The sequence below is a fragment of the Lampris incognitus genome, chromosome 18 (assembly GCF_029633865.1).
Source record: "Lampris incognitus isolate fLamInc1 chromosome 18, fLamInc1.hap2, whole genome shotgun sequence".
In the NCBI taxonomy this organism is placed as follows: domain Eukaryota; kingdom Metazoa; phylum Chordata; class Actinopteri; order Lampriformes; family Lampridae; genus Lampris; species Lampris incognitus.
Genome location: NC_079228.1, coordinates 8302812 through 8322162, shown reverse-complemented (window position 1 = coordinate 8322162; position 19351 = coordinate 8302812). Strand labels below are relative to the sequence as shown.

General features: G+C 48.3%; 1 protein-coding gene and 1 long non-coding RNA gene across 2 annotated transcripts in view; one reads left to right on the top strand and one right to left on the bottom strand.

The window, feature by feature from the left end:
- The window catches only part of LOC130129170 (ubiquitin-conjugating enzyme E2 E2-like), a 70464-nt gene extending 69267 nt beyond the window's left edge, over positions 1 to 1197 (top strand). The window contains exon 6 of the mRNA XM_056298980.1: positions 99 to 1197. Within this exon, the coding sequence (XP_056154955.1) occupies positions 99 to 196 (98 nt within the window). The 3' untranslated portion in view covers positions 197 to 1197. The remainder of the gene's footprint in view (positions 1 to 98) is intronic.
- Positions 1198 to 16647: 15450 nt separating this feature from the next.
- Positions 16648 to 19237, bottom strand: LOC130128201 (uncharacterized). Its single transcript, XR_008811896.1, has 3 exons — positions 19059 to 19237; positions 17112 to 17212; positions 16648 to 16739 (listed from the first exon to the last, which is right to left on the bottom strand). It is a non-coding gene; the product is annotated as an uncharacterized LOC130128201 (long non-coding RNA).
- Positions 19238 to 19351: the final 114 nt, after the last annotated feature.

Here is a 19351-nt window from a genome sequence, read left to right as displayed (position 1 = left end):
AATAAATAAATGAATAGTACATACACGTGGTGGGGTTTTGCAGAGGTGGTGCCGGTGCGGTGGAGTTGTTAACGGCGTTGTGTCTTCTGCCCCCACAGCGGACCCCCTGGTAGGGAGCATCGCCACGCAGTACCTGACCAACAGAGCCGAGCACGACAGGATAGCCAAGCAGTGGACCAAGCGCTACGCCACATAGACCGCCCGACTTCCATTCAGACCCCCCCACCCCCCCCCACACACACCCCACCTGTCGAAATCTGTGGAAGCACACCGAGCCCCCGACCCCCCCCTCCGAAACCTTTCGTTCGTCCCCTCTGAAGAAAAAAAAAAAGAACTGTTGTTTGTTCCATGCTGACTTGAAAGCTTCTTTTTTATACAAAGAGTCTATTGGGATCCTATTTTCCAATACACTGAATGTTGATATGGTCATGAAAAGCTTTAATACTGTTGTCGTTGTCGTTGATGTTATTATTGTTATGGCATTGTTTATAACTTTGTTACCATCCTCATCGTCTCCCTCTGCGTGTGCGTGTGGTATTCCCGCTCATGTGATCCGTGGAAAATGCGTCCGTCGTGACTGAGGGAGTGCATCCTTTATTGTTTTACAGCTCATCTTCAATATTAGTGCATGGCAGCAGAGTACGTGTTCATGCGGCGTTTCTTCTTCATGTTCTTCTTTCTGTCCTGGATGGTGTCGACACGGAAGGACCCAAAGGACAAGTTCCGGCCTTTACAAGATATGATCCGGTTCTGTGTGGCCTGGCCGGGCCTGCAGGTCACCACGTATGATGCTAGTGGTCATTTGCTGTACATTTGATCCGGTTCTGTGTGGCCTGGCCGGGCCTGCAGGTCACCATGTATGATGCTAGTGGTCATGTGATCCGGTTCTGTGTGGCCTGGCTGGGCCTGCAGGTCACCATGTGTGATGCTAGTGGTCATGTGATCCGGTTCTGTGTGGCCTGGCCAGGCCTGCAGGTCACCATGTGTGACGCTAGTGGTCATGTGATCCGGTTCTGTGTGGCCTGGCTGGGCCTGCAGGTCACCATGTGTGACGCTAGTGGTCATGTGATCCGGTTCTGCATGGCCTGGCCGGGCCTGCAGGTCACCATGTATGATGCTAGTGGTCATGTGCTGTACATTTGCATTGTGAGAAAACATACTCATCCAATACTAAATTAAACACTGGCTGTAATGTGACACGCTCTGTCTTCTTCTGTTGCTCTGACGTGTGTGTGTGTGTGTGTGTGTGTGCATGTGTGCATGTGTGTGTATGTGTGTATATATGTATGTATGTATGTATATATATATACACAGTTCAGGTGAAAATGATTAGCCCTTAAGGAACTATGGAACATTTCCCTAAAAATCTGCCCAATGTTTGCATCATTCATAAAACTTTACATAGTAAAACATTCATCAGTGTTAAGGCCCCTATTTGGTACATTTTGGAATGTAAAATAAATCCTAAGGTTTGCTTTATACCAAATGTAGTGAACATTGAGGTGGTCAAATTTATTACTCCCCCATGTGATTTTCAGCTTTCAAACCACACCTGATCAGCCTATCAGCTTTCAAACCACACCTGAACAACCAATCAGCTTTCAAACCACACCTGAGCAACCAATCAGCGTTCAAACCACACCTGAACAACCAATCAGCTTTCAAACCACATCTGAACAACCAATCAGCGTTCAAACCACACCTGAGCAACCAATCAGCGTTCAAACCACACCTGAACAACCAATCAGCTTTCAAACCACACCTCAGCAACCAATCAGCGTTCAAACCACACCTGAGCAACCAATCAGCGTTCAAACCACACCTGAACAACCAATCAGCTTTCAAACCACACCTGAACAACCAATCAGCTTTCAAACCACACCTCAGCAACCAATCAGCTTTCAAACCACACCTGAGCAACCAATCAGCTTTCAAACCACACCTGAGCAACCAATCAGCTTTCAAACCACACCTGAGCAACCAATCAGCTTTCAAACCACACCTGATCAATCAATCAGCTTTCAAACCACACCTGAGCAACCAATCAGCTTTCAAACCACACCTGAACAACCAATCAGCTTTCAAACCACACCTGACCAACCAATCAGCTTTCAAACCACAGCTGATCAATCAATCAGCTTTCAAACCACACCTGAAAAACCAATCAGCTTTCAAACCACACCTGAGCAACCAATCAGCTTTCAAACCACACCTGAACAACCAATCAGCTTTCAAACCACACCTGAGCAACCAATCAGCTTTCAAACCACATCTGAGCAACCAATCAGCTTTCAAACCACACCTGAGCAACCAATCAGCTTTCAAACCACACCTGAACAACCAATCAGCTTTCAAACCACACCTGAGCAACCAATCAGCTTTCAAACCACACCTGAACAACCAATCAGCTTTCAAACCACACCTGACCAACCAATCAGCTTTCAAACCACAGCTGATCAATCAATCAGCTTTCAAACCACACCTGAACAACCAATCAGCTTTCAAACCACACCTGAGCAACCAATCAGCTTTCAAACCACATCTGAGCAACCAATCAGCTTTCAAACCACACCTGAGCAACCAATCAGCTTTCAAACCACATCTGAGCAACCAATCAGCTTTCAAACCACATCTGAGCAACCAATCAGCTTTCAAACCACACCTGAACAACCAATCAGCTTTCAAACCACACCTGAGCAACCAATCCGCTTTCAAACCACACCTGAACAACCAATCAGCTTTCAAACCACACCTGACCAACCAATCAGCTTTCAAACCACAGCTGATCAATCAATCAGCTTTCAAACCACACCTGAAAAACCAATCAGCTTTCAAACCACACCTGAGCAACCAATCAGCTTTCAAACCACACCTGAACAACCAATCAGCTTTCAAACCACACCTGACCAACCAATCAGCTTTCAAACCACAGCTGATCAATCAATCAGCTTTCAAACCACACCTGAACAACCAATCAGCTTTCAAACCACACCTGAGCAACCAATCAGCTTTCAAACCACACCTGAGCAACCAATCAGCTTTCAAACCACACCTGAGCAACCAATCAGCTTTCAAACCACATCTGAGCAACCAATCAGCTTTCAAACCACATCTGAGCAACCAATCAGCTTTCAAACCACACCTGAGCAACCAATCAGCTTTCAAACCACACCTGAGCAACCAATCAGCTTTAGAACCACACCTGAGCAACCAATTAACTTTCAAACCACACCTGATCAATCAATCAGCTTTCAAACCACACCTGAGCAACCAATCAGCTTTCAAACCACATCTGAGCAACCAATCAGCTTTCAAACCACAGCTGATCAATCAATCAGCTTTCAAACCACACCTGATCAATCAATCAGCTTTCAAACCACACCTGATCAATCAATCAGCTTTCAAACCACACCCGAGCAACCAATCAGCTTTCAAACCACACCTGATCAATCAATCAGCTTTCAAACCACACCTGAGCAACCAATCAGCATTGAACTTCATGCCACATTCGTTGATGCCCGGAGGTGGGAGGAGGTCGGAAGTTGGGAACACGTCATTACCGACCTCCTTGCGTTCGAGCTACCAGGCGGGAAAGAACATGGACGCCCGTAATGCTGCGCACCAGAAGCTGCAGAGATGTTTCATCCATATGGAAGGAGTCCAGAGTGGATTTCAGTGACAGCTCGCCAGCAATGTTGTCATATTCTCCTCAGCAACAGGCTGGAATCAAATACCTTTATATATCCTCATGGTTCAGAGTTTTCTCCTCGTTATCGTTGCCAACGAGCATTTTCAAGTTAGTGACCTTGTGATTAGCGATAGGTTAACCTTTTAAAACCGCTAAAAACAACTAATGTCTAATTTTATGTGTTTGACCAACTATTGTGTAGGTTATCTTTATTGATCTAAAAGCATACCATGCTGAAAATCAAACTTAAAGGTGTCTGTAAAAGCATACAATCTTGTAAAGCTTGATAAAGATTAATCTTATTTTACCATTGACACTGTGGGCAGCCATGTTGACGTGACGTCATACAATTCCGTGTCGTGAACTGCGGGTTGAGAAAAGCAACCCGCAGTTCGCGACTAGGAACTCCGAGCTCACGTGCCGTTTTATTTGATTTTTCCTAGTGGGAACTAGGAATTTCCGACCTCCGAGTTATAATCAAACGCAGCATTGCTTAAGGGACTCCAGTGAACAGGGCTAGTGGTACTTGAACACTTGGCTGGGAGGGACTACTCTTAAATTCTTGGTAAGAAGTAATTTCGTCATGCCAAAAAGTAAAGAAACCAGTCTGGACCTCAGAAAGAAGATAGTGGAGGCTCATCTTAAGGGGGAAGGCTATACTTTCAGAAAGAAGATAGTGGAGGCTCATCTTAAGGGGGAAGGCTATACTCTCAGAAAGAAGATAGTGGAGGCTCATCTTAAGGGGGAAGGTTATACTCTCAGAAAGAAGCTAGTGGAGGCTCATCTTAAGGGGGAAGGCTATACTCTCAGAAAGAAGATAGTGGAGGCTCATCTTAAGGGGGAAGGTTATACTCTCAGAAAGAAGATAGTGGAGGCTCGTCTTAAGGGGGAAGGTTATACTGCCATTTCCAAGCATTTCACAGTGTCTAGAACAGCTTGACGTTGCATCATTGCAAAGCACAAGGAGACAAGTTGGGTTAGAAACAAACCTGGGCCTGGTCCAAAGTGCAAGATTTCAAAAACTCTGGAGAGGAAGGGTTAGGGTTAGGGTTATTAATTGTCAGATGTCAACAACAATCCCCGGATCTCTGCCAAGATGACTTGCTGAACTGGCCTCTTCTGGACTGGATGTTTCAAGGAAGACTGTTGTGGCGGCTCTTCATCGTGGTGGGCTTCGAGGTCATCGTCCAAGAAAAACTCCATTGCTCACACAGCGGCACATCAGAGCCAGACTGAAGTTTGCCCGTGAACATCTGAAACATGGGCATGAGTTTTGGAAGTCTGTCCTTTGGTCTGATGAGACTGAACTTGAGCTGTTTGGGCACATGGATGTTGTTTTTGTTTGGCGAAGGAAGGGAGAGGCCTTCAACCCTAAAAACACAGTTGCCCCAGTTAAACATGGTGGTGGGAGCTTAATGCTGTGGGGCTCTTTTGCTGCTTCAGGCACAGGGAACCTTGTTCAGGTGCATGGGATCATGAAGAGAGAAGATTATGTTGACATTTTGAAGGATAACTTAAATAAATCTGCTGCCAGTCTAGCTTTAGATCACTGCTGGGTCTTCCAGCAAGTCAGTGACCCAAAGCATACATCCAAGTTGGTCCAAAACTTGCTGAAGGACACCAAAATCAAGGTCCTGGAGTGGCCCTGTCAGAGCCCAGATCTCAATCCCATTGAGAATCTGTGGCGGGAGCTCAAGGTTAATGTCCATGCCGGAAAACCACACAATTTGGGTGAGCTGGAACAGTTTGCCATGGAAGAATGGGCTGAGATCCCTCAAGAGATATGTGCCAACCTAGTTAGGAACCACCATAAGAGGTTGTCAGTTGTGAGTCAGAAAGGTTACACTACTGACTATTAATTGTCAGAGGGCTAATAACTTTGGCCTTGTCAGTTTTGTTTTTTCTTGTTTCAATTCAGCACATCAGTAAAATATCTTAATAAAGCTTAGTGGAGGTTTTGTCTTTGTTCTTTTGGAAGCAATTAGACTGTAAACACTTTAGGTTATGGTTATTTCTATGGAAAAGTTAAGGGTTTTGTTTGACTTCATAAAGGGGGCTAATAATTTTGACCTTAACTGTGTGTGTATATATATATAGATATAGATATGTGTGTGTGTATTTGTGTGTGTGTGTGTCAGAGAGAAGGGGGCTGTGATGAATGTGTAAATCAGCATCTCATCTCCTGAGTGAGAGCACATTATCTCACCGCTTCCTGGTGAAAATGAGTATCGCCGGTTCACCACAGATACTACGACACGAAACTGAAAGGCCACCATATTTCAGCTCCAACTGTCTCCTTATGTTACACTAAAGACACAAACTGCTGCATGCAAGACACAAACTGCTGCATGCAAGACACAAACTGCTGCATGCAAGACACACACTGCTGCATGTCAGACACAAACTGCTGCATGCAAGACACAAACTGCTGCATGCAAGACACAAACTGCTGCATGCAAGACACAAACTGCTGCATGCAAGACACAAACTGCATGCCAGACACACTGCTGCATGTGAGACACAAACTGCTGCATGCCAGACACAAACTACTGCATGTGAGACACACACTGCTGCATGTCAGACACACTGCTGCATGTGAGACACAAACTGCTGCATGTGAGACACAAACTGCTGCATGCCAGACACAAACTACTGCATGTGAGACACAAACTGCTGCATGTGAGACACAAACTGCTGCATGCCAGACACAAACTGCTGCATGTCAGACACAAACTGCTGCATGTGAGACACAAACTGCTGCATGCCAGACACAAACTGCTGCATGTGAGACACAAACTGCTGCATGCCAGACACAAACTGCTGCATGCCAGACACAAACTGCTGCATGCCAGACACAAACTACTGCATGTGAGACACAAACTGCTGCATGTGAGACACAAACTGCTGCATGTGAGACACAAACTGCTGCATGCCAGACACAAACTACTGCATGTGAGACACACACTGCTGCATGCCAGACACAAACTACTGCATGTGAGACACAAACTGCTGCATGTGAGACACAAACTACTGCATGTGAGACACACACTGCTGCATGCCAGACACAAACTTGCATGTCAGACACACACTGCTGCATGTCAGACACACTGCTGCATGCCAGACACACTGCTGCATGTGAGACACAAACTGCTGCATGTGAGACACAAACTGCTGCATGCCAGACACAAACTGCTGCATGCGAGACACAAACTACTGCATGTGAGACACACACTGCTGCATGTGAGACACACACTGCTGCATGTGAGACACAAACTGCTGCATGCCAGACACAAACTGCTGCATGCGAGACACAAACTACTGCATGTGAGACACACACTGCTGCATGCCAGACACAAACTACTGCATGTGAGACACAAACTGCTGCATGTGAGACACAAACTACTGCATGTGAGACACACACTGCTGCATGCCAGACACAAACTTGCATGTCAGACACACACTGCTGCATGTCAGACACACTGCTGCATGCCAGACACACTGCTGCATGTGAGACACAAACTGCTGCATGTGAGACACAAACTGCTGCATGCCAGACACAAACTGCTGCATGCGAGACACAAACTACTGCATGTGAGACACACACTGCTGCATGTGAGACACACACTGCTGCATGTGAGACACAAACTGCTGCATGCCAGACACAAACTGCTGCATGCGAGACACAAACTACTGCATGTGAGACACACACTGCTGCATGCCAGACACACACTGCTGCATGCCAGACACAAACTGCTGCATGCCAGACACAAACTGCTTCATGTGAGACACACACTGCTGCATGTGAGACACACACTGCTGCATGTGAGACACAAACTGCTGCATGCCAGACACAAACTGCTGCATGCGAGACACACACTGCTGCATGTGAGACACACACTGCTGCATGTGAGACACAAACTGCTGCATGCCAGACACAAACTGCTGCATGTGAGACACACACTGCTGCATGTGAGACACACACTGCTGCATGTGAGACACACACTGCTGCATGCGAGACCTGCTGACACTACAGTAATTCTTAAAGAAAGAAAGAAGAAGAATGTCACTTTATTTTGTCTTTGTATTCAATGAATGTGTCTTCTGCATGTAACCATCCTGTTGTATAGGAGCAGTGGGCAGCTGCAGCGCCCGGGGACCAGCTCCAGTTCTTTCCATTGCCTTGCTCAGGGGCACAGGCAGGAGTATTAACCCTGACATGCATGTCTTTTTGATGGTGGGAGGAAACCCACGCGGACACAGGGAGAACGTGCAAACTCCACACACAAAGGACCCGGGACGGCCTGGGGTTCGAACCCAGGACCTTTCTGCTGTGAGACCACAGTGCTAACCACTGGGCCACCATGCCGCCCAAAAAAAAAAACCGCCTAACAACTGACGTTGTGCTGACATTGTGTGCTTTGTGTTGTTTTACGTTTCAGTAACTCTCCACTTCGTTCCGTGTGGACCACCGTCTCATCACCTTTCAGAAACTGAGGAAAAGATTTACAATAACTTCAAGAGTGAAGTACAAAGTGAGGGGCGTCCGGGTGGCGTAGCAGTCTAGTCTGTTGCTTGCCAACACAGGGATCGCCGGTTTGAGTCCCCATGTTACCTCCGGCTTGGTCGGGCGTCCCTACAGACACAATTGGCCGTTTCTGCGGGTGGGAAGCCGGATGTGGGTGTGTGTCCTGGTCGCTGCACTAGCGCCTCCTCTGGTCGGTCAGGGCGCCTGTTCGGGGGGAAAGGAGAACTGGGGGGTAACATTAACCTCCCATGCGCTACGTCCCCCTGGCGAAACTCCTCACTGTCAGGTGAAAAGAAGCGGCTGGTGACTCCACATGTATCGGAGGAGACATCCCAGATAGCAAAACTGCTGTGGCCCGGATCCGTCCTACACTGACTACTTCATCCGGCCCACATACCACATGGAATGATGGTACTTGGGCGGTCCGCTCCTGTTTGCCAGACCTGGGCCAGAACCAAGCCATAGCAATGCTGCATGTGCCACATATTTGCCAAAGGTGGCCATATTTGTTTTGGGATATTTGGGCCATATTCACCATTTACCACACGGGCCACTTCAGGGTCACATCCAGACCACATGTTGCCCAGAGCAACGCATCTTTGCTAAAAAAGGCCCATATTTGTTTTGGCATATTTGGGCCATATTTGCTGTTATCCATGTGGGCCACTTCAGGCTCACATCCAGTTTGTCAGGGCCAGAAGAAGACCATCAGTGCCGCATCACTGCCTGAAGTGGCCCACATCCGGATGCTGTCTGGGATGCGGTAGTCTGCAGCCCTCCCCGGATCAGGTGGAGCAGCGACTGGGATGGCTCAGGGGAGAGTGGGGTAATTGGCCAGGTACAACTGGGGAGAAAAAAGGGGGGGAAAAGTCAACAACAAAAAAACCACACGGCTCTAAAACAAGTTTGTGTGTCACATAACTTAAACCTCTGGAATTCCCTTGCAGGAGTCTCCAGCTCCTGTAAGGGAACTCTTTCAAGTGTGCGACAGTCCAAGCCACAGACTGTACCCCCTGCAACGTAGGGCAGACAGACACTCGGGCCTTCATGTGGGGCCGGTTTCCGTGAGCGGACCGGCCCGCTACAGACGCTCGGCGCTGGACGGACGTGAGAGGACTTGAGTTGTGAACGAAGGACGAAAAGGAGGTTTTGGTTTCAGTCGGTTCTGTGCTCCCAACACAGGGAATGACAGAAGTCGCGCGCCGCAGCAGGGATCGACAGGCCGCGAGGCCTCACAGCGACAAACGACTGTCGCACACAAACTTTTGGTGTTGTGGTTGGGGTCAGCAAAACGGTCGGCGACCTCCCCCCCCCCCCACACACACATAGCGCCAGGGTTTAGTCCCCCCCCGTGCAGCCGTGCCCATCCAACAAGACGGTTAATGAGTCATACCTGCACAAGTCTGCCGACCCCCCGCTCTGCCAGCGGGGCAGGAAAGGAGGAGAACTGCCCCACCACACCGTGTCTGCAGGAATACGTCACCACACAGTAGTGCGTTTTGGCGGTGATCCTCCTCACAGTCTGATATGGAGGGAGTGCTCTGCTGCTGCTGCTGCAGAGGCGGTGAAGTGGAGCAGCAGTGGCACAGAGGTCAACCCCCCCACCTCCTCCTGCTGCCCTCCTCGCTTCGCTACGGTCTCTCTCCTGCCCACCTCCCAGGCTGGAGCGTGTGAACGAGGGCTTAAGAGAGGTGATTCGGAACAGGGTGGTATCATGCCTTATCGGACCACCGACCTGCCCCCTGAAAAGGCTGGTAGTGAATACTGCAGTCGGGAGACACGTGTCTTGACACAGGACACAACAACTATGTATTCAGGGGTGGGACACGGCTGATGGTGATGAGGAGGAGGTCCTCGTGGTACTACGGAGACCTGGGTGGACATTATGATCCGGTAGAAAACAGGGCTTTCTTCTTGGAACTTGATAAAATGGCCTTTGTCCATTTTGCACACTGGTCACTGAGCATCCTTCAAAACACCCCTCAGCAAAGTGCTGCACACGACACACACTACACACACACACACACACACACATGCATGCATACATGCATGTATGCATGCATGCATGCATGCATGCATGCATGCAGGGAGTGGCGGTTGAAAAAAATGTTTCCTTCTGCATTTGCCTGTCCTCCTGTCCTTCATGCAGGAGCAGTGGGCAGCCCTCTCCTTCGGCCCCCGGGGACCAGGTCCAGATGGACATCCGTGCCGTGGTCAGGGACGGGGCAGGAGGGCCTTCTGCATCTTTTTATTGGGATATCTTTTTCTTAATGTTGGAGGAAATCCACGTGAGCACAGGGAGAACATGCAGGGAACACACACACAGGCCCGAGACACCCCCCACCCCCCCACAGTGATAACACTGCCCCGGGTGGGACTCGAACCCAGGACCTGGTTGCTGTGAGGCAGCAGTGTGAGCCACTGTGGACAGGTTGCATCCGTGATAAAAAGCCCGTGTAGGGGCAGCGGGTAACTGCTTTACATACTTTACATACAGTAGACATCCTGTAGTATGTCTTTAACATGTCTTTTTCTCTCTGTGGTGTGAGTCTGTGGTGTGTGTCTGTGGTGTGAGTCTGTGGTGTGTGTCTGTGGTGTGTGTCTGTGGTGTGAGTCTGTGGTGTGAGTCTGTGGTGTGTGTCTGTGGTGTGTGTCTGTGGTGTGTGTCTGTGGTGTGAGTCTGTGGTGTGTGTCTGTGGTGTGAGTCTGTGGTGTGTGTCTGTGGTGTGAGTCTGTGGTGTGTGTCTGTGGTGTGAGTCTGTGGTGTGTGTCTGTGGTGTGAGTCTGTGGTGTGTGTCTGTGGTGTGTGTCTGTGGTGTGAGTCTGTGGTGTGAGTCTGTGGTGTGTGTCTGTGGTGTGTGTCTGTGGTGTGAGTCTGTGGTGTGTGTCTGTGGTGTGTGTCTGTGGTGTGAGTCTGTGGTGTGTGTCTTGGCCCGGTCTCTCTCTCGAAAAAGAGATTTTTAATCTCAACAGAACTGATGAATCAAGGTTAAATAAACAGAAGACGCAGCTCAGTGAGCGGGGCACCGTATTAACAGGCGGCAGATGGATCCATTTAAAGGGACAATCCTTGATGATCAGAATCAGAACACTTTATTCATCCCCCAGGCGAAATTGGGTTCTATTACAGACACTCAAGGTCTAGTAAGGAAAAACGAAGAACTAACGAGATACAAGATGACCTGAAAATCAGAGACGAATGGAAATAAAAGATAACATAAGGAATAGAAACATATCAACCAGCACGGTGCACATAACGCCCCGTCTATACGGCACTACCGCAGCACACAACAACAGCACAAACAGGGGGACACACGTGGGAGGGCAGTCCGGTGAGCATTAACTGCGAGTGTCTGACCCTCTGAGGGAGGAGGTGTACAGTTTGATGGCCACAGGCAGGAATGACCTCCTGCGGCGCCCTGTGGTGCTTTTCGGCAGAGTGAGTCCATCACTAAAAGTCCTCCTGTGCCCGACCAGCACGTCATGGGGTGGGTGGGAGACCTTGTCCATGATGGCACATAACTTCAACAGCGTCCTCCTCTCAGAAACCGCCGCCAGAGAATCCAGCCCCCCCCCCCCCATGTTGTCACCGGCCTTGCGGATCAGTTTATTGAGCCTGTTTGCATCCGGTACCCTCAGCCTGCTGCCCCGACACACAACTTGAAACAGGAGAGCACTGCCACCACAGACTCACACCACATCCTGAGCACTCTGTGGCAGATGCTGAAGGGCCTCAGCCTCCTCAGAAAGTAGAGACGGCTCTGTCCCGTCTTGTAGAGGGCATCAGTGTTCTTAGCCCAGCCCAGTTTATTGTCTATATGCACCCCCAGGTACTTGTAGTATTCCCCGGCGTCCACCCTGACCCCCTGGGTGGAGACAGGGGTCACTGGTGTCATGTCCCTCTCAGATCAACAACCACCTCAATGATTACATGAAAACCAAGGATTGTTCTGCTTCCAAAATACTTCCAAAAGCTGCTGTCACTCTCAAATTGATTGACAGGTCTCTTAATACTAACACGACACAACAAATCAATCTGAGGTTCTGATGTTTTCCGGTGCTGTAAAAGGTGCGTGTACATGGGTAATGGTTGTAAAGCTCGGAGTAAAACAGACCCATATTTTCCGTTACGAACCGTTAAAGACACAACATGTATATTTCCAACCTACATCTCAAACTCTTCGATGGTGTATGGAAATATTGTAGCGAATTCGGGGGACAACGCAAACCACAGGAGGTGCCGCGGCCGGGAGGCGAACCCGTGTCGCCCGCACCGCAGGAGACATCGCTAACCGCTAGACTAAAGGGGTCAGACCCGCCAGTTAGCGTGTTTTCTCATCCATGCACGTCACAATATATACATCCATTCCAAACAAGGGTTAAATAGCCCCGCTGGAGAAACACATCAAAACCATAACAGCGTTTTCTGATGGTTTGAATGGATCTGTTGGGAATTGTAACGGTTTTTGACGGCGTGACATTAACTGTACTTCCGTGTCGACGGGAAACCGTCACAACGCGGAAGCTAGCAAAACCGGGTCCGGCCAAAACGGTGACGTCACGGCTCCAATTCGCACATGCGTGTTACGTTTTCGGTCGCCATGCGCGAGTAAGAGGACATTAACAATGGCGGATTACTGAGCTGTGTTTGTGCTGCTATCGCTGCTAAATCAAACGGTGTCGTCTGAACGCGGAGCTGCTTTGAAACGCAAAGGAAAAACCTTTCCGTTTTTTGCAAGACCGTTGTCATGTAAACGTGGCCTAAATCCGGGGAGTCTGGCTGGGAGAGCTTGGTCCGCTTCATCCGGGGGGCCCGGGGAGCGAATTTCCGAAATGCAGGTTGGCAGGGGACGGTTCATTAACATTCATAAGAAACGCTCCCTGATTGGCCGGTGAAAGCAGGGGTCATTAATATTCATAAGAAACGATACCTGATTGGCCGGTGAAGGCAGAGGGAAGAGTCATTAATATTCATAAAAGAAGCGCTACCTGATTGGCCGGTGAAGGCAGGATAAGGTTCATTAATATTCATAAAAGAAGCGCTACCTGATTGGCCGCTGAAACGTTGCCGCTCTGACGTTCGCGCTGCTCCTGTCAAAGCACGCGATTCCTCCGTTGCCCTGACAACGCTTGGCTAGTCAGCTACGTTAGCTCGAGTAAGTTATAACCGGTCTTCGCCATTTCCTCGATATATTGTACATATTTATCAAAACAACTACTTGTCCTGTCTCTATATATTAATGTGATCCTATCACCACCGCAGATATACTGAAAACATATTTATGATTTTCGCCATTGTTTTCATAGGCGCAGTAATGCGCAGCAGACCAGTGCTGGTTAGAAAGCTGCTGCGTCAGCTTCAGTAGCGTTATGACTTCCGGAGGGCGGACCGGAAGCAGCAGCATGTTGAGGATGTGGCCCTTGAGGGGCTTCAACCTACAGTAATGTGAAATATGTGTAACACAAACATTATCATACGCTCCCTTACAAGAAGTGCCTTCGGGCAAACGCTTGTGGCAAAGCTCTAGCAAAGTTGCTGCAAGTTTATAATAAATAAATATACCAACACATAATTTACATAATTAATATTTATTTAATCAGGGGAAACCTGTGTGTGTGTGTGTGTGTTTTGGGGGGGGTTTTTTGTCGTTTTAAACACAATATTTACATGACCTGTCAATTCAATTTTTCAGAACTGGTATACGTATATATTGAAAAAGGATTTGTTTGAGAATATTTTTTTGTTGTTGTTTAAATCAGAATACTTAGGCCTACATAAACATGCTGGTTTTTTTTTAATACAATACAGTTTATTGGCTGCTATGTTTGCCACCCAGAGACACACTATCAGTCACACAACTGAGAGAGTGAGTGTGGTGCCGATCTTTTGGGCAGTGCACTGCCCCCCCCCCCCTTTAACTCTGCCATAGTTATGATCTCTCCGGGCTCTTTTAGGAGGTCGTCCAGGGATCGATGCCCGTCTGCCTCCAAGTGGTACCTTCCGTCGAGCCACAGCTGTAGGTTGCACACCAATTGCTGTGCTCATTTGCAGGCATTCCCTTGCCCGCATTTCTAGTAGTTTGGCTGAAGGGGCCGCACTAATTGGTTTTCCGAAAGTGGACAACGCTGAAATCAGCGCACTGTGGGTCATAACCTTCTCATAAGAGGAGACAAGAGATTTTATGGGGGCCTGGAATGTTTCATCCTGCCCCAGTTTCTCCAACAACCGCTCAAACATACTTTTGAGGCGATCCTCAAGATGCTCTCTGACCGGCTGATCCTTCTCCAGGTGGTGATCCTCTTCCAGGTGGTGATCCTCCTCCAGGTGGTGATCCTTCTCCAGGTGGTGATCCTTCTCCAGGTGGTGATCCTTCTCCAGGTGGTGATCCTCCTCCAGGTGGTGATCCTTCTCCAGGTGGTGATCCTTCTCCAGGTGGTGATCCTTCTCCAGATGGTGATCCTCCTCCAGGTGGTGATCCTTCTCCAGGTGGTGAGCCTTCTGCAGGTGTTGAGCCACTTTGTTCTAGGGTGCCTATCTGGCAAGGGCACAGAGTCTTAATCTCAGATCGTATTTGTATGTGTTACGTGGAACACTGCATATTACTCATAAACACTGCACAGGTCTTGACATTACGGCAAATTTGTCTCTGGCAATTTGTGTCTTTCACTGTTTTGGATTGGTGTATTCCCTGCCTGCCCACTGGCCCTGCGGGCCACCGAAGAGTTTAATCAGGTGGCCCAGAGTGTTGCAAATGTAATGTCAAGCCCTTCTGCACAATACTCACTTGCAATGGATGGAGGTTCCTCAAAGATTTCCTCCCTCTCAAACTCCAAACTCATAAACCAGTTATTTATCTGGTACGTCGAGCTTTCCTTTTTGGGCAGACAAGGCGACACACAGAAGTCATGAAGTAAGCAATACAGTTGTTTTGTTGTTGTTGTTTTTTGGTGTAAGATATCGGGCACTAATGAGACTGTGGTCTCATACCAAAAGGTTTAACACCACTATAGTGTTCATTCCCTTGCAAGTTGGACTTTAATGGTCTGTTTTATATTCTTATATCAGCTCAAAGCTTACATGTAGTAATGTAGTTACAAATGTAATTTGTACAAATGTGCACATTTTGCAAACACTTCATCGGGGCCAGGACTATCTCAGAATAAGAAAGCTGTTGACATTCCCGCACAAGCAACCTAAGTACTATACCCGTGGCAACCTCATAAAACAACTTCCTTGCAGTGGGTGAGGTGACTGGAAAGAAGGCGCTGCCTTGCAGCTTGAAGGCCTGCATCACTGCGTGCTGGTGCTTGCAGGGAGCACCACTGTTACCATCTGGACCAGATGCCATCTGGACCACTGTTACCATCTGGACAGGTGCATATGCCCATAGACACATTCACCAGGGACATGGCATCTGTTGATGCACTGGGAACGGCATAGTTTGACTCGTCTTTCTACAATATGAAAAAAGAGGAGAATGGTGAAGGTGATATTACGAACATTGTTTGTCGTGAACTACACAATATGAGCCGGTATGCATTGAGAATACACACCTTGACAATTCTGTCAACGCTCACGATGCCTTTGAATTTGGACTGCTGCTGCTTTGTGGTCCTGTTGTTTGCCACATCCATCAATCTTCTCACGTAATATGCCTCCAGCCTGGTTGTGATGACGTCTACCAGTTGTGAGACACTGTAGGCCTTCAGCCTGTAAAAGATCTTGTCCTTCAGGACCCTCACTGCACTTTCCACAAAGTCGTTTGTGTTGTTACCTTGCGTTGGAAGGTTTGACCGTAGGCAGATAGCCCAAACCTCACACCTCTCAAAAACTGAAGCCAGATGGTCTTTGTACTTCCGAGTGTTGGTTTACTGTGGGGTCCTGGACTGCCTGATGGTACGACACCTCCTGATCCCGTGGTGACTCGGCGTAGATGAGACGATTGAAAATTTCGAGGAGATGCTGCCGATCATTTTTTGGCACCCCATGCTGACCGTCCCATAGCCATCTCCACATCGCTTGGAGTGTGTGGAAGACACGGGATGGGGTTGGTTTGAGGGTAGACCTCATTTACTGCCGGTCGCAGAGCTTTACAGTCGTCAGTCAGTACGACCTGTGGGCCAAGCTCTCCCCTTCCATAGAAGGCTTCCTCTGGAAGAATGGTCTTCAGCAATTTGAGTCCTGCACTGACGGTATTGTGTGACTCAGAGGTTGTGATCGCCACTCCCAGTGGCAGCCCACCTGCAGCTGAATGTGTCAGGAGGAGGAAAATCCTGCTGTTCCTTCGGTCGCAGTTTCCTGACGAATCAACGAACATCATCTCTCCACTGTGCTTTTCGTGTTTGTGCACTCTTTTCACGACAGGACTGCAGACAGCAGCGACGGTTGGACCGCCGCCTGTGCACATCTTAGCACATATCTCGCCTTGTTCGCTGTTGTCGGCATCGACACGTTCCTGTAGGTTGCGCAACATGCCATCCCCAGAAGATGCTCCATAAGCCCTCTCAAAAATGGTGCAGTATAATCTGTAATGACAATAAAAACACACGCTGGTACTCTCTTTTTGACACCCTTTTAAGTAAAACAAAGACATCATTTTCGGGTTGAATTCTGCAGGTTGGGCTTCTTTAGATTTCACTTTTTTTCTTTTTTTCAAAAAATGGGTTAATCTCCACTAGGATCGCTTAGTGTAAATAACTATTGTCCATGAGGATGATCACTACTAGCTGTATTAAATATGAACTGACAGCTGGCACTAAAGCAAGTGTGTCAGGGGTATTTTAAAGGAAAGAGAACGGGGCAATTTGAATGCCATCGATAACACTTCAAGCACATGACACATTTTGCGATTGTATTTGAATAAGCAATATGTTAGGAGCAATATTCATGAAACCAACCTGTAGCAAAACTTCACATCAGGGCAGGTGGAGCGATCTGTGGAGGCGTACACGTAAGCGTCACCCTGCTCCTCCTGAAGGTGGTATTTGATCATTCATTGCTGAAGGGAGAGAACGGCCACTTTCAAACAATTTGGTCAGTTTCTCTACTGTTTCTTTTGACCCATCCCGGTGCTGCAAGGCCTCGGCACAAGTCAAGCAGCTTATGCTGGTTTTTACGGGTCACATGGTACAAAAACCCCTCTTGGTTGTGGAAATCACCAGATCTACAAAAAAATGGAACTGAAACATGAGCCTGTTACCTTGATTAAACAGTATGCAATCTCAAAGTGATTGACATAGTATTATGATATTGTTACTGTGTTTAACAGGTAACCTGGACCCTCTGTTCTGACTGAAAGTATTTTGTTTTTCAGTGCAAGGTGGAGCCCAGCTGGACAGAATGTGTGCTTTTTTGTAAATGACGGATGCCGTGTGTTGTGCTGGCATCTTAAGTCAACCTTAGAAATGCTTCATTGCATTTTTTGACTATTTAAACAATCACAAAACAAAGAACATTCATTTATCAGGAATGTTCTTGCTCTGTACTTGTTGTGGCGAGCAGAATCCTCAGTAGCAGGATAGGTTTTCCCCACTCGCCAGGTAATCTGGGATGACCTTTCCAAGGCCTCCGGCCATCTCGGGACCTCCTCCCTAGTGCTTAATTGTAGTTTCAAGGAGGCCCTGAAATTCCCATCCCCCCCTCCCCCTCCAGTGGCTCGTGAGAACACACATTGTGTTCGTCAGGGGAAAGTTGCTGATTAAACAGATTAACTATTATTTCAGTAAATCAACAATATTTCAAAATTTAACCCTAACTGTGTTAAGACAAATTTATAATGAACTATTTATAATAACGGTCTATTTTACTAGCTTTGAATAGCTGTCTGTTTTAGCAGAACAAAGTAGGGTGTAGACATAGTCAAGTCAGTCCTATGAGTCTAGTCTCATGTACCTGAGAGAAATGTCCTTTATTTTCCTTATAAAATCATACCTCAATACAAAAATGGCTAATGCATGGTCAGACTGTAACTATAATTATAATAACGTGTGTTTAACAGTGAGTTACTCTGAGCCATCTAACCTCAAGATGCTCCAGTATCTCCAAATCATCTTGTTTCTCGCAAATATGACACCACTTAATTGGCAGAGCTTCGTCCCCGCTCTCTTCTTCTTCCTCTGTCACCTCTCCTTCCTTCAGTAGTCTACCGTTATCGATATAAAAGTACTGTAGCGAATTCGGGGGGGGGGGGGGGCACTCGGGAGCACCGCCACAGACGGGACGCGAACCCGTGTTTCCCACTCCGCAAGTGACAACGTTAACCAGTCCAGTCGCCTGCGGAGTGGGAAACACGGGTTCGCGTCCTGGCTGTGGCGGTACCCGGGTTGCCCCCCCCCCCTGAATTCGCTACATTGGTGTCAGAAGTGGGATGGTGAGACCGTGAGGTCATCGGATGCGCGTGCGCCCAGAGGCGTGAAGGAGCTGATATGCTGAAGCGCGGGCACGCGCTTCCCGAAGGAGGGGGGGGGTAGTGTAACGTGCATGGATAAGTAGACACGTTGGCCACTGTCTGATGAGTCTGACTCGTTAGCCGAGCGGTCAGCGACGTCTCCCGCGGTGCGGGCGATACGGGTCCGCGTCCCGGGCGAGGCAGTATAAATGTTAGACTTGCTCGAGCATTCACGAGAGCTTGCATAGCTCGTCCGACGATGTTGGCCAATAGGAGCTAGAACCCACTGTTGGTAGCTGATGTAGAGCGTATATGTCTTCTCTATTCCTGTTGCGTTATACAAAAACATAATTCATATAACGTTATCAGTTCATAAATATTAAGGTCTTAACGCTCGCAAAATTCGTATCCGTATAACTACACGTTCACAAAAGTTAATGCATTAACGCTTGCTTACCTTACGCTCGTCTCCTCAGGATGTCTTGACAAGAGCGAGCAGCAACGTTTCACCGGCCAATCAGGCAGCGCTTCTTCCACCGGCCAATCAGGCAGCGCTTCTTCCACCGGCCAATCAGGCGGCGCTTCTTCCACCGGCCAATCAGGCGGCGCTTCTTCCACCGGCCAATCAGGCAGCGCTTCTTTATTAATATTAATGAGCCTTCCCCTGCCACCCTACATTTCGGAAATTCGCGCCCGGGACCACGACCCCTGCTTGGTGCTGCGCCCCAGGAGGAAACGCCCGAGGGCGGT